Here is a 15,339-nt window from a genome sequence, read left to right as displayed (position 1 = left end):
AGCAGGTTTTCAAGCTTTACTGTTTGAAAGTTGTACTTGATTTTATTGAATGACAATTGGAAAAGCAACAGAAATATTATAAATGATTGATTTCCATCTTAAACAAGTCTGACCTGAATGAAAAGGAAAAGCTCCTGAAAAGGAGCTTTTTGCATTCTATTTTAATGCATTTAAATATCTTCTGTGATATCATTTTGGATATGCGGTACTGAAGCAGACTTGCTGTATGTCTGCATCTGGCAAGAAGATGCTAGTATCTTATATGAGGTAGTGTGGTGTTACTTTTAACATTTGGGACAAAATAAAAAGATTCTTAATATAGTGCAAACTGCTTAACACTTATCTATCTTTGCTAATCACAGGCACAAGAGAGGAACTGTCAAGTCAATAGGCTTGCTAAAGGAGGTTGCGGATATTCCTGTGTGTGATTACTTAATGAGTGAATAATGTATTTTATTAATAGATCATATCATGTGCAGATGCACAATGCATGCAAGTAATGTGTAATTTTAAAGCATGGCTGTGTACCTGACTTTCTCTTTCACAGTATTCTGCTCTTTCTGGGAATGTCTATAATGTTTGAAGTCAAGTCCCAAATCTTGGAAAGCCCTTAGTCTCAGACTTCACTCTGTTAGGTATTTCTCTTTTCCCCCCACCATGGTATCCATTTGAGATACAGTTGTTAATATATACTGTGGTATCATCCCTGTTCATAAAGATTCACTGTCTTCTAGCTTTGATACTGAATGCTAATTCTTTGTGATTAATATCATTGCTTCTGTAGAGAGCTTTTCATCTTCAAAGTAGCTCACAAAGTATTAAAGACTAAGGACATCTTGTGAGATAGGGATGAATGAGGTGGTATTGAATATAATAAAAACTAATAAGATTCTTGATGTTTCGCTACTTAAAGCGTGCAGCTGTCAGCCGAAATGTTCGGCCAAGTGCATCTTAATATATCAAGAAGAAAACCTATAGAAGGCATCCTTCTTGAATAAGGTGCGGGTAGTTCTCACTGATAAGCAGTACTAGCTTTTTGTCTCCAACTTTAATGAAGCAAAGCTGCTGTAGTTCTTTTGTACTCTGTGACCATGCTACTGTGGAGATCTAAGCAGTAATTATGTAGACCTTTCTTCTTTAGGCATATGATATTTATGTAAAATTGTAGTCTTGAGGGCATTATTTTTCAGTTGTGTTGACTACAGTAGTTTCACCTGGTAGCTTTGCTTTAGGAATTGATGTAAGCACTATGATTGCAATTGCTAAAGAATCAGTGAAGTATTTTATTTTCTCTATAGCACCTTATTACTACTTTAGCAAAGTTAAAATTGGTCAATGTGAACTTGATATGGTACCCTTGTATTACTGAAACCCAGGGAGATGGAAGGTCCTCTCTCCTGAGCTGTCATCAAAACTCCTGTCAAAAGCCAATGGCATTGTTCACAGCTGCTGGGAAGCAGATTAACAGATTTTGTTGTGTTTTATATAAAGCCTGATGCAACAACATCCCCATCCAAGCAGGGTTTCTCCAACCTGAAATAGCTAAGGATTTTTAACTCTTGAAAGAGCTTAGAAAGCAAAATTGATTTGTAAGTGGCTTCTGATAAGTAGGCTAGAATAAAGCTTTATCCTGATGTTGGTTTGACATAAAGCATGTGGCTTTGGAAGCTGTTTAGTTTCTGTGGCATTTTTCCACGGTTCATACTTGGGCAAGTTGTGTAGTGTGAGCCAATCAGTATCATCAGTAGAAGGGTCTAAAAGATCCTAAAGCACCTAGAAACAGGCTGACTTTAGTTTGAACAGCAAAGCATAGCTGGGACAATGGATTTATCAAAGATCCTGCAAAGGTCTTCTCTTTGCAATGTAGAAGCGCATGTACCTCAAGACTAAAATTATTTCTGCTCCTAAACGCTGTCCTCGTGAATGAGAACCGAGGTACAAAGTACAATGTAAACTGCATAGAACGGACACAAAAATTGGATGCAGTTGGTGCCAGGTTTTAAGGCAGAAAAACATCCTTTGCTGAAAGTGAAACTAGTATTATTCCAACAGTTGTTAACTGTGTGTTCACTTATGAAGGCAAGTAACACTTTCTAAAGGCAGTAAAATAGCCAGCACCTGCATTACTTAAGTTGTCCAATGCAGTCATCCCTCACAAACATGACATAGTTTTTTTTTCATAAACAAAATCACTGAAGAATTAAAATCTTTAATACAATTTTGAAACTTCTGCAATAGATATTAACTACATATAGGAACATCAGTCTTTCAGGATATTTCTTGGAAACTTATTCTTCAGAAAAGTACTGAGCATCAGTTGTTTAAAGCATCTTTCATCAAAACAGTCATGATCTGCTCTGTACTTCTGTTCATTGTAAAATGAAACCATATCTGATTTTACATAGTATATTTCTTCAGCATTTTATTATGAAGTACTTGATTTAATTTCTTTTTTCTCCTACTGAGTGTAAAAACATGAGTGATCAGCAAATTGTCTTAATCATTCTTTTGCTCCTACACAATGGTTATATCTGCAAACACAGAAACACTGTGGCAGCATGTCTGGTTTACTCTTGATACTGCCTTGTTTCCATGTGGCAGGACAGTGATGACCTGAAATGGCATTTGGTCAAGTCACTGAGCAGATGCCTGACCAAGCTGTGCAAGTTATTTTCCTTTGCTCTGCTTGACAGGAATTCTTGTGATGTTTGTGTCCTTGTGAGCAACTGTGTTTAAGAAATGGAGTCAGTAGTAATTAATAGGGAACTTTTCTGGCTTGTGGTTGACTTGGCAGATGAGTGGAGATAGGATGGGAAAAGAGGAGACAAAAAAAAAAAAAAAAAAAAAAACAAACCCTGCAGAATAATTAGTTCTGGACTTTGTGTGCTTATTGTTGGCCTGCAGCATTGGTTTCTTATCTTCTGAGTAACTGGGCTTTGTTATTGGGTAACTTCAGCACACAATCCTTGAACTATCAGTGTGGTCAGTGAAGAATTCAATGTCACAGGGAGTCTTTTGCCAGTGGAGATATTGATCAGTATTGCCACAGAAGTTCAAAATGTTTTATCTCTCAGAAGGGAGCCCAAATGATTTCAGCAAGGGATTCCTGCCAGACAGGCACTGGTTGCTGGATAGTTTTGATGACAAGAGCCCTGAAGAGACAGAGGCAGAAAATAGATGATAGCCTCAATATAAGCCAGACAGTTCTCATTAAAGACTCAACAGTGAGCCTTCCCCTGCAGCAACTGGTTGTGTTGTCTGCTCTGCTGGCATCCTATTTTCTATTGGCAAAATTCTGGACTTGGAATTCCACTGTTAACTTACATAGTAGCAAGTACTAGTTTTCAAATGCTTGCCTGAAAGAAGCTGGTTAGATTGTTCATGGTATTAGGCTGGGAAGTGTTAAGCAGAATGTATTTCTAAGTAGTAGAAACTTTTTGGATAACATCTGAATGTTTTCTCTTAAGGAAACTGATAAAGATATCTAGACCATCAGCCCTAAAACAATTACAACTTGGTTTTATACAAGTCTTTTGGGTGAGATTTATTTGCCTATTATTGTTGTATTTCAGGTCACATTGGGTTATTTTATTGCATATTTGTTTTGCTTTTTAACTTTCTAAATTGCAGAGCTATACCTGAAGACACTCACACATTTCCAAAGATCAAGTCCTCCTTTCCATGTTAATGGAGTTAATTATCCATCTGCCTTGCAACTCATTTGTGTTCCCTTTTTCTCTCTCAAAAATAGAAGCCCACAGTGATGTGTGTGGTTGTTTGGGTTTCTGTTTTGTTTTTACTCTGGTTCCTTGATGAAAGGATGCTAATACTATGTTTGTACATTTGAAACTGGCCAACTAGTTCAATCAACTGTAACAGAAATTTGAAGTTCTTCAAGAAAAATCTGTGTGCGTACCGTTAAACTGGATGCTGACTAGAGAGGAGATGACTGGTATTCCTAAGCCTATGAAGATTTCAAGATGATCTCCCATCCCTTGTGGGCTTGCTGTGTTCTGCAAGTTGAACTTAGCTGCTTCCTGTGCCCTCATGTTCCATTTTGCAAGCTGAATCTGTAGCTTCCGTTCTGGGAATGTGTTAATGGTTGCTTTCCTCTTAGTTTATGTAACTACTTCTTGCTATTTGCCTTCTCCCTACTACCTACAGCTGTCTTGCTGTAGAAGGCCATGTGGTCCCCTGACTTTTGGTTTGTGAACTACTCTGCTGTTCCTTGCTCTTCAGTACATTTGTGACTTCTTTCTCTTCCTCAGATTTGGATTGGTGATATTTATCTGACTGTTATGTACTTATAGCTCCAATTTTTTCCTCTCTCTGTGCCAGGGCATACACTAAGTATTTTTTTTGCTGCTCAACTTCTAACCTAAGTTTGGGCAGAAGATGACCCTTCTGGTTTCAGGCAGAAAAGATGTTGCTTGTGTTTTTCAGGCTGTTACAGTAATAAAGGTAGAACTATATCAATAAGAGTCAACTACTTCCAAAATGCTTTAATGTTTCTGTTTTTCTTTTCCAACGGGTTAACTATTCTCCAAATACCTGATGCTCTGATATTGGAGTGTGTATTAGTATACGTTTAGCTTTTTCTAAGTGATTTTTGTTTCTAAGTGGTTTTTCTTTTGTTTAAAGAGCACACTGAGATTTTCCTTCCAAGGAAGTATGTTACTTAAAAAGCAACAACCTGCACACAAACACTCCCCAAATCTTTGGGTGTTTGCTGTCACTTTAGCCTGACACAGTTTAGCATAGCAAAAGCTAGGAAGAAGGAAGTGCAATATGAAAGATGAAAGGGAGAGTTGAGAGAAAGTGTCTCAAACTTCATTAGCTTGTCTGGACTTTCTCTCGGAAAATTAAACAGTTATAGTTTAAGAAAAAAAATTTGGATCACACTCTGCAGCTAAACATCGGTGAGGAGGTGACTTAATTTCTAAAAAGAGACTAACAGCTTTACCCTTTAAATGTCATAGGCTATTTGGAGATGATTTGGCTGCAGTAATGAAAGATATCATTCATGAAGCTTTGGATCTCTGTGCTGTTTGAACTAGATAAATTCAGAGGCATGTGGTTTCTGAGATGGTATAAATACAGCTCCAAATCCATAGGAAATACTTCTAGATAATAAGAGAGGATTTCTGGACTTCCTTGATAACCTAAAAATAACTTCTGACATCTGGCTGTACATTTGCAGGTATTCCACTGGGACACAAAACTATCTAAAATGAAAAGAACAGAAAGTGTACTAGCCAACTAGTATATGGAGGTAGAAGTAATATCAGGGTGGCTGAATTAGAAGTTCTGAGTTGAAACCACTGTTTTAAGTGAAACAAATAGAGACCTGCCTTCTAAATGAGCTTAAATCTCTGAAACAGGTTAATTCTTAATGACATGTGACCATTAAAATAGTTAATTGGAAAACTGAAGATTTTATACTGAGGTGAAGAATATTACAAGTATTTTCAACTTAGTTTGTTTCTTAAATTACAGAGGCGTTGCTTACTCTTAAGTGCGCTATTTTGTTTCTGTTTTTTATTCAGTTTGGTAGACTGACAGGTAGACTGTGAGGAGATGGTGGGAGTCGGCCAGGAATACTTTCTCCTACGCCGTCTTCTCCCGGTTCCTGAAAAGGAGAAGGCAACAAAGACACATGTCAACAGATTAGCACTTCTGGCATTGCATCTGTCAGATCTACTACTCTTGTCTAGTGGTTTTCTTACAGTGTTACAGTTTCCGCCTTTTTGAAGGAAGAAGCCTGCATCATTCATCATGCTTCTCTCTTTACTTGTTTTCTATTGTGCTGATTAGGGCATATCTTGTGAGAATCAGTCTGTGGTTGCAGTTCTGGTACGTAATCAAAGATCACTACTTGGGGAGCAAAGCTTTTGATTTCTACAGAAATTCAGGAATCCGGTATTCCAAGCATAGATTTTGGATCTTTGAATTTCTTGCAATCTGTTCTCTCCAAATAGTATTAATAGAAAGTCTTCTATATTGCTTTTTCAAGAGAAAAGCACAGAGTGCTTCCCTTCTCCTTGCTTGTTTTAATACAAAGGGTAAACCCAGCTGAGTTAGATTTTTTTTTTATACTGCTTGTGTTTTATTTATTTCATGATATGCTCTGTAGCTTATTGCACAGAAATTTAAAGAATTTAGACAAAGTCATGAGTTACCTCTGTCTAAACCTCATTCTCTCTTATAGGTTGTTAGTTTGCATCAAGATAAGAAGTATGAACTCCCTGCCCTTACAGCATAGTTGAACTCCTTTATCAAATAATGATTAGCATGTGAAATGTGTTCAAAAGTAGGTATGTGTCTATATGGTATAATTGTGAAAACTCCACAGCACACCTGACCTCAGTTTGACGTGGTTGGAAATGTTCAGACTAAGTCTGAATCTAAAACATGTTATGACACACAAACAGCTTTTATGGTGTGCCTTTCTCATTCTAGGGCTTGTCTCACCATATCATCAGCCTCTCAGCTGGTTCCCACAGTTGTTTTTCTTTACTGCATGTCAGCTCTTAAAAGGGGTCTGAACTATAGAACTTCACATCCAAACATCTCTTCACCTATGTATATTGGCAGTCAGGGCTCTGATTAAAAACTAATCCACTGTTCTACGTACATTTTTTTTTTTCTTTAGAAAGCAAAGATGGTAGAATCAAGGAAGAGAGGTCTGGAGGGGTTTGGGAGTTCATCTAGTCCCCTAAGTAAAGGCAGTGTGAGACGGGTGAAGAAGGGAGAGGAGAAGAGAGTGAAAAGAAAAAAGAAAGGAAAGACTTAAACTATTTTGAAAAAGGTCCAAAGAGTTTCCACAGTCTATAAAAACTGTATTTCCAATTAGGTTCTCCTAATAATTAGCCTAAATCTTCCATGGTTTAAGCCCTTTTGTCTCTGTAGAGAAGTTTATTCCCTTGCTTTCTGCATCAATCCTGTATTTATTTTGTCGTCTTTCAGCCTAGAACAAACTGAACAAGCCTATTTAGTCTTTCCTCCTAAGTCATGTTTTCAAGACTTTCTTCAGTTGTTGCATGCCACTTGGAAATATGCTTTTCAAAGTAGGTTGAGGTATTTGTAATGCTAAGCAAAATGAAAGGCTTATTCTGTCCCTTTTGCAATGCAGTGACTTTCTACCAATCCTTTTTTTCCCCCTTTTTTTTTCTTGTAGTGCTGGCTAATAGTTGATTTCCATTACAGATTTATGTGGTTTGTTACTTACAGCCAAAATGTAATGCTTTACACGTGATTGTATTCAAGTCATCCGAAGGCTTTTGGGTGTTTCTTTGGTGGTTATCTCCTCCATTTTCCCCCGTGCTGGTAACTGAGTGATCTGATCCTATTAAGAAGGTGCGCACAGTTTTTCATAATTTAGTGTCCCCTTGAAGCTTTAATTACTTTCTGTTGCCAAAATACTTAAATGTTTTCTGTTACACTGGTATGTTTGATTCAATAGAATTATATCTGATATCCTTAAGATTTGATTAATTCCTTTTTCTTTCTTTTTTTTTTTTTCCCAAGTGCAGTTCAAGTGCTATTTGGATATTGGGAGATACCTGCAGTAACTTAAACATCAGAATTAAGTCAGAGTGAGTGTGTGCATACCCTGACTTCATGTGGGCTGTGAGATAGGAGTAGGTTTAGCCTACCCCAGAGTAGGTTTGGCCATAGCAATCCTTAGCATGTCCTGCAGAGTCTTTCTTGGGGCTAATGTGACAGATAACACCTCTGTCACTTGCAGTCATCTAACCAACCCATTAGAAATAAATTATCCTGGTAGTACTTGTTCTGGACAAGCCTTTGGCTCAGCTGTTGCAATATTTACTTTTTAGGTGTTAACAAGAGTGTACTAGGGAAAAAGTTCTTTATAGATGTTGATATTGCTTACTCATCTACAGTTTTCTGAGTTCACTTTTCTACTTTTAAATGTAGTCTAAAGATCCTTGGCCTTTTTTCAAGTTTTGTGGAAATCTTACCCATGCTAAATTTATTTCTCAAAGAATAAGTGCTAAATCCATGTCTTATTTTAGCTGTGTTAAACTGAATATACTTTAGCTTTTACTTGCATTTTGTCAATTTTGTTTTTATTTCTCTGTGTTATCTCAACTTAATTTTTGAATTTGCTTTCTGAAAATGGTAATACCTTAATGATTTACTGTTATCTGATTTACGTGCCTCTTGAATGTATTGTATTTGTGGTTAGAAAGAAATATCAGTCAAAACAAATTTTGCATGAGTTGCTTTTAAGCTTTGTTCCTGAGAGGCAGAGAGTTACTGTGGATCACGTATCAATTACTAATAGGAAACTAGTAGAAATAAAGAACTAATTTGCCCCCCACCCCCTTCAGAGAAAAGTTTAGTAACCTCATGACTTAGATCTTTTTCAAATCAATAATTTATCTAATTCTGTTATTGTGGGAGAACAAAAATTGCAGATGATAGCACTTTGCTCAGACAAAGGAAAGCTCTAAGGAGCTACTGATTTGTAGAAGACAAAGGAGGGGGGGACAAAATGAAAGGCTAAGTTCAGCATGCAAAAAGCAAGCAATACTCATTGGAGTTGACTGTTCAACCATGCATACAGCATTTCACTTGAAATTAGGGATGGGACATGCATACCAGGGAGGAAGTTAAGAAATTAACTTCACAAAACAAACTTCATACTGCACGAGGAATGAAATGTAGAGCATGAAATGTAGAGCTGAACAGTGAGGTGGATTGAGAACTAGCTGAAAGGCAGAGCTCAGAGGGTCGTCATCAGTGATGTGAAGTCTAGTTGGAGGCCTGTGGCTAGTGGTGTCCCCCAGGGCTCAGTACTGGGTCCCATCCTCTTCAACTTTTTCATCAGTGATCTGGATGAGGGGACGGAGTGCCTCCTCAGCAAGTTTGCTGATGATACCAAGCTGGGAGGAGTGGCTGACACACCTGAGGGCTGTGCTGCCATTCAGAGAGACCTGGACAGGCTGGAGAGCTGGGCGGAGAGGAACCTCCTGAGGTTCAACAAGGGCAAGTGCAGAGTCCTGCACCCAGGGAGGAATAACCCTGTGCAGCAGGACAAGCTGGGGGCTGACCTGCTGGAGAGCAGCTCTGCAGAGAAGGACCTGGGAGTGCTGGTGGATGACAAATTGACCAAGAGCCAGCAATGTGCCCCTGTGGCCAAGAAGGCCAATGGTCTCCTGGGGTGCATTAGGAAGAGTGTTGCCAGCAGGTCGAGGGAGGTGATCCTGCCCCTCTCCTCATCCCTGGGGAGGCCTCATCTCGAGTCCTGTGTCCAGTGCTGGGCTCCCCAGGACAACAGAGACATGGAGCTACTGGAGAGAGTCCAGCGCAGGGCTACAAAGATGATCAGAGGGCTGGAGCACCCGCCCCATGAGGAACGGCTGCGAGAGCTGGGCCCGTTCAGCCTGGGGAAGAGAAGACTGAGGGGGGATCTTATCAATGTGCACAAGTACCTGAAGGGAGGGTGTCAAGGGGACGGGGACAAACTCTTTTCAGTTGCCCCGTGTGACAGGACAAGAGGCAATGGGCAGAAACTGAATCACGGGAAGTTCGGCCTGAGCGTGAGGGGGCATTTCTTCCCTGTGAGAGTGACGGAGCACTGGCACAGGTTGCCCAGAGAGGTTGTGGAGTCTCCTTCCCTGGAGATCTTCAAGGCCTGTCTGGATGCAACCCTGTCTATCATGCTGTAGGTGACCCTGCTTGAGCAGGGAGGCTGGACTAGATGATCTCCAGAGGTCCCTTCCAACCTTACTGATTCTATGAAGAAGACATTGTACTGTTCTTGTGTGGGTAGGAGATACGCTGTCGTCTGGAGCTCAGTGCCAGAGTTTTTTCTTGCACTGAGTACTGTAGAATTACTAAGGATTTGGAGGAAGTCAGTAAAAACAATTCAGATGAGTTTGAGGACATTTGAGTTGGTTTTATTGAAAGGGAAATTAATTAGAAGGGATATGAGGGCAGAAACTGCCTAAGGCTGTTTGTAAGTTGAGCTTAGCTCACTGTAGGATGAAGAGGAGACTGAGGAGAGATCTGGGATAGAAAATTGGATTTGCTGTTCCTTTGCTGCTCAGAAAATAAAAGGAATGGGAGTTGACTGCTGTGTCCAGTAGGGATACCAATATCTGAAAATAACTGCTTTTCTCCTGGCAATCTATTACCCTTTGCAGATACGTACTTTTGCTGAATGCATAGTTCTGGCTATGAATAAAGATGTATAATGAGCAGGATAGAAAAGGTAGATTGGCTTCTCGAGCAGAGTAAAAAAACAAATTGCTCTTGAAATAGCATTTTCAAAAGGCACAAGGGGTAATTTTTATCTCAGTACATAGTGGAAATCTGGTTCTTAATTTTCCAGGATGTTCCTGGGGCCAAGACCTTAGTAAAAGGCCAGGAACAGCTTGAACATTCTTATTAGAAACGAAGGAGACTGGAAAAATTATAAACACCAGACATCAAAATGTAAAACAGTATGTAGCTATAAGGAGTCAAGATAAGGTCTTCATGAGGATAGGATGAACTTTTAAAGAGAGGTTTTAAGATCATCTTACTTGGCTTCTGTTATAGCTCTGGCATGGCATTTCACACTACTAAAGCCAAAAACTTGTTTTATGAAATGAATTTTGAAATTGAGATTGGATGCTTTTGTGGAAGATTTTGGAAGTTAGAAAATGTCTTCGCTTGAAAGTTGGTTCTAATCTGAATGTCTCTGAGCTGTATGTCTAGTGGTGTTTCTTGTTATGCCTGCCTGGCTTTCATCTTTTAAAAGGCCTCTTAATGGACCTCTGCTTCTTTCTCTGTGAAAGTAATGTTTCTGTTCTAATTAGATTATTTTCTAATTGGAATTACAGTGCCTACTTACTGTGTCATTCGTGCAGCTGCTTCTGACTTGTCTGGTGCTGGCAAGAATACTGAATTAAGTCTATAGTTGACTTGATTCCTGATGTAATATCAAAATTACTTTAAAAGTACCAACATAAACTGCAGTGAGAAGTAGCAGTTTTAGACTTGGCTGTTCCAAGTTGGTATTTGCCCCTAAGACAAGGATAGGTGAATCTCTTGGAAGGAGGGGGAAATCGCACAGGAGCTCACTTGGGGTTGGAGGGCTAAAGGCTGGGGCAGTGTGGGGAGGAGAGCTGGCTGCGAGGCTGGGGATGGGCACCCGGTGGCTGGGGACACGGCAGGAGCCTCCTGGGGCTTCGGGGCCCTGAGCAGAGTCGGCCACCGCTCGGGAAACAGCCCAGCTGCTTGAAGGACAGACTTGCCTGCCAAGGGCACGGCAAATGCAGGCAGGGAGGTGGTTTTGGTTCTCGCTGCCCTAGCTGGTCTGGGATTGCTCTTTTTAAAACTTAAATTTCTAGTTCTAATGACATTTGGGATTTTTTTTTTTTTCCCCCTTAGCTTAAATGCCTCTATAACCCTTTTGGAAAGCTTACTCTAAGGAGGAGATCTAGACCCAATATTACAAAGCTGTAGGTAATTCTGGGTCCTCTGCGTAACTCTTGGCCTTCCTTTTCCTATGTGCTGTGGGGTATGCAGGTACGTGTGCAAATTCTTTTTTTTCATGATGTTTTCCCCACAACAGATGATAGTGGCTGGTAGAGCGCATAGCTGTTAATTGAAGTAAATGGTCCTTAGATTCCTTTTCTCTCAAATTCTTCTCCATCACTTCTCCAGTCATTTCTTTCGAAGTATCTCTGTCATCTTTTAAAATGTTGGAGTGTATTTTTTTTTTTTTTTAATCTCTCCTATCAGTACTGAAGATCAAGGTGCTGCATTTTTCTCTCATTCTTTTTTTAAGGCTTCTGTAACTTGCAAACATTTATTGAGGAGGCTGTTGTGTTGTGGCTAGAGCAGTAAGGTAAACTTAAGATTCAGCTATAATGCTTGTATTGCAACAGAATCTCTTTATTTAAGTTCAAATGTCAGGAACTTACAAATTTGCAGAAGAGATACATATTTATACTTCTATATAAATTAAAATACTAGTTTTAAATCTCATTGGCAAATTTGTACAATTCCCAAAATAGTCATATTTTGTAGCTTATTAAATGGTGAGGTGTAGATAGGAGGCAGACAAAGTTATGTGCAAAAGTATTAATGTAACATTTATAACATGTGACAGCATCTGGAATGTGCTCCAGTATTTGCTAAAGCGTAACTTCTTTTAACGAAGTTTGCATCACGCTGCATCATGTTTTACTCTTCACACAATTATTCTATCCTACAAGTGGTAGGAAGAATTAATTTGGATCCCTTGGAAAATAAACTTGTTTCTGGACAAAGTTATTAGATAACTTTTACACTTGGGATGTGGCTACACAAATTTTTGATGTCAAACTTTATTAGAAAAAAGTTACTAGTTTTCTTTACTGTGTTTTATCTTAGAAAATTAACTGGCAAATGAATGTTCATAGGATCACAGGATAATTCAGGTTGGGAGGGACCTCAAGGGGTCTCTGGTCCAACGTCCTCCTCCCAGCAGAGCCTGCTAGATCGGGCTGGGCTGCTCAGGGCTTTCTGCAGTTGAGTCTGCATAATCATCGCTGTCCTGTGCTGTCTCCTTCAAGTCGACAATAACCTAGTTAGCAGATCTGCTAGAAGGTCTGTTAAAGGGGACCCTGAGAACCGAAGCATACTTTAAAGTTCATTGTCTACATTGAATTAAAAGTGACTGCAGTTAATATATTTTATTACCATTTCATAAAATATACCTTAGGCTAATAAAGGGAATTGCAAAACTGGGCTTTTTAACAGCAGTTCTTTTAATCTGAAGCTTTTCTCCCTTCTTCACAAATCTGGTTTCATGTTCTTTGCAGTAGCTTCAGGATGATTTGGGCAGTGATAAATAATTACACCCGCTGCTGAAATCTTCATTTGTACTGTCCTTTATTCTGGTAGTCACTGCTTTCACAAGACACTTGCTTATACTTTTTTTTTTTTTTTTTTTTTCCCCTACTTCATTAAGCTTTACTGGCTTCATTGTTTCATTATGGAAATAATTTGAGGGAGAGGAGTTACTGCAGAGATGTAACACATCTGTATCTGGTGTTAACAGGGTGTAGCCCAAAGGTGTGTTAATATGTTCATGATGTAATAGTGCCTCTTACTTTGGCAAAGATACAAATAACTTAAGGGAACATTTTAAGTTTTTTTTTTGACTGTGTCACTGATTTTAATTTACCAGTAGCTGAAGGCTAGTTTATCTGCTGCTTTTAGCTACAGTAGAAATTTCTGATGATCTGGCCAGTGTGATAGAACCTTCCCATAGACTGGAAATACTACAGTAAACCAACAACTGAAAAGTTGTTGTAAGACTGTTGTGGCTTTAGCTATTATCACTGTGAGCTGGACAAGTCTAGAGCTTCCTCTTGTGAGTGTAATTTACAGTTGGTGAAGTCTCTAAAGCTGCTTGAAGTAGAATGCTTTCTCTTGTGATCACCTCTGTTAATTCCTTTTCCCCCCTCTCTTCTCTTCTCTCTTCTCTCCCCACTTTTGTTTATCTTTGTATCTCCAGAAACAAAACACACCTTTAAAAAGTTCTAGCATCAGTTGCACTTGCCAAAGCAGAATAGGAAGGTTGCAACCTGCTTGCTTGTTTTTAATTCCATGTTCTTCCCACAAGTTCAAATTTGTGCGCTTGGGTAAGATTCAACGTGTGGAGTGGTGTTAGAGCAAACAGTGTTTGTCCCTTTGCATCTGGGGCAAGCTTGAAGAAAATTCTATCCTCACATTTTTCCAAACTAATGCCATTTAAATTTTTGAAGTAACAAAAAGGTCTAAACACATTTGCAGACTGTTTTTAAATATTACATGCTATCTTCATACAATACTTTCTGAACTACCCCAACAAATAAAAATGGGAAGAGAGATTACTGGTACAGGTAGAACATTATAAATCTTTGCAGAACTAGAGCTCTGAGTATTAAGTAGTAATTCAAATTTAGCCCTAGGTGGAAGGATATGAGCATGAGTACTTGGTGATTTTAAGATCAAGCAATGAAATGATACAAAATGCAGGCTGGAAGTCATTTATTTACATTGTTAAAAATGACAATCAAATAACTGCAGTAAAAATAGGAGTATAAACAAGTATCTTTTGTTTCAGTTGAATAAAACACAGTTGATTCAAACTCCTCCTAAGGAGTTTCTCATTATTGCAGCCTGTGATCATGTAGATACGCAACAGGGCCTATGGATTTCCGTGGCTGAAGCAGTGTGGGATGCTATGCACTTGTAAGGTATAGTCTACTTCCACCTGCCCACACACGCATGGTTTTATTTGAGTCAATAATAAGCATCAGAAAAGATAAATATGTTTAATTGCCCTCTTAGGGTATGTAGGGCATGGCATATGCATTTAACTGAAATTTTTCTCCACACTTGGTTTAAAATGAAAATACGGAAGGAAGCTTAACTGCAGTGACACCGCCAGGCACCACAATAATGAATAATGAGAGCGCACGTAACGTGCTTGTGTTGCAGATTGGTTTGTCTTGACTACTGTAATGTATGTGATTTTTCAAAGTCTTGACATTCCTGGCAAGTGCAGCGTGGGAGATTATGGATGCATGCTACATTTCTGGCGGGCTCTCAATCGTGCTATTTTTATACTTAAAGATTGCAGTGTGGAGTTTAACTTGGGTGGAACAGACGTTAATTTGATTCTTTTGGAAAAATAGTAATTTTAATGAACTTGAACAGAATGTATGCATTATCCTGGACACTTGCTAACTGTTTTTGGAAGAGCAGAGGAGTTTATGGTTTAGGTACTCGTATAGTAGTGACCGTTAGTAAAGTAGTGGAGTGAATCATATTCTTTAATGCACTTACTGAGTTCACAAGTGTGTTGTATGAGTAAGTGTTTCTATTCATGTTTTATGGATGGGGCACTAAAAAGGATTTAAATAGCTCTGTAAATTTAGCTGCTAAATATTAAGGTTCTGTGGATGTATACAACGGGAATTTGAATGTCTGAATTTGGGCTCTATAAATAGGAACACTGATTTGTGGATCTTGGATTAAGTCACCTGTTTGTGATCTTACAGCAAGTCTGTGATGCTTCCAGCTTTTAAGACTATGTTCTGACATTCTTTCTGTTTGGCTGCAGACTGATTTAGTGGTGAACTAACTAATATTTAGCAGGATCTTGCCACCAAAACAATAATAATCTGTTTATATACATAATATGCTTCTTTCTGTGAACAAATTGGAATTAACTATTTTATTTCAACTGTTTTTCTGAGTTTAATGAATTTTTAAAAAATATTTTCTTTCAAGAGTGTAAATAAGCTTTTCACTGGGAGGGTGTCAAGGGCATGAGGACAAACTCTTCTC

General features: G+C 38.8%; 1 protein-coding gene across 1 annotated transcript in view; it reads left to right on the top strand.

Moving 5' to 3' along the window:
* The first annotated feature begins 11,467 nt into the window (after positions 1 to 11,467).
* The window catches only part of MBOAT2 (membrane bound O-acyltransferase domain containing 2), a 50,694-nt gene continuing 46,822 nt past the window's right edge, over positions 11,468 to 15,339 (top strand). The window contains exon 1 of the mRNA XM_062573012.1: positions 11,468 to 11,541. Within this exon, the coding sequence (XP_062428996.1) occupies positions 11,522 to 11,541 (20 nt within the window). The 5' untranslated portion in view covers positions 11,468 to 11,521. The remainder of the gene's footprint in view (positions 11,542 to 15,339) is intronic.

The sequence above is a fragment of the Rhea pennata genome, chromosome 3 (assembly GCF_028389875.1).
Source record: "Rhea pennata isolate bPtePen1 chromosome 3, bPtePen1.pri, whole genome shotgun sequence".
Classification (NCBI taxonomy): Eukaryota; Metazoa; Chordata; class Aves; order Rheiformes; family Rheidae; genus Rhea; species Rhea pennata.
This window is presented reverse-complemented; position numbering and strand designations above follow the sequence as displayed.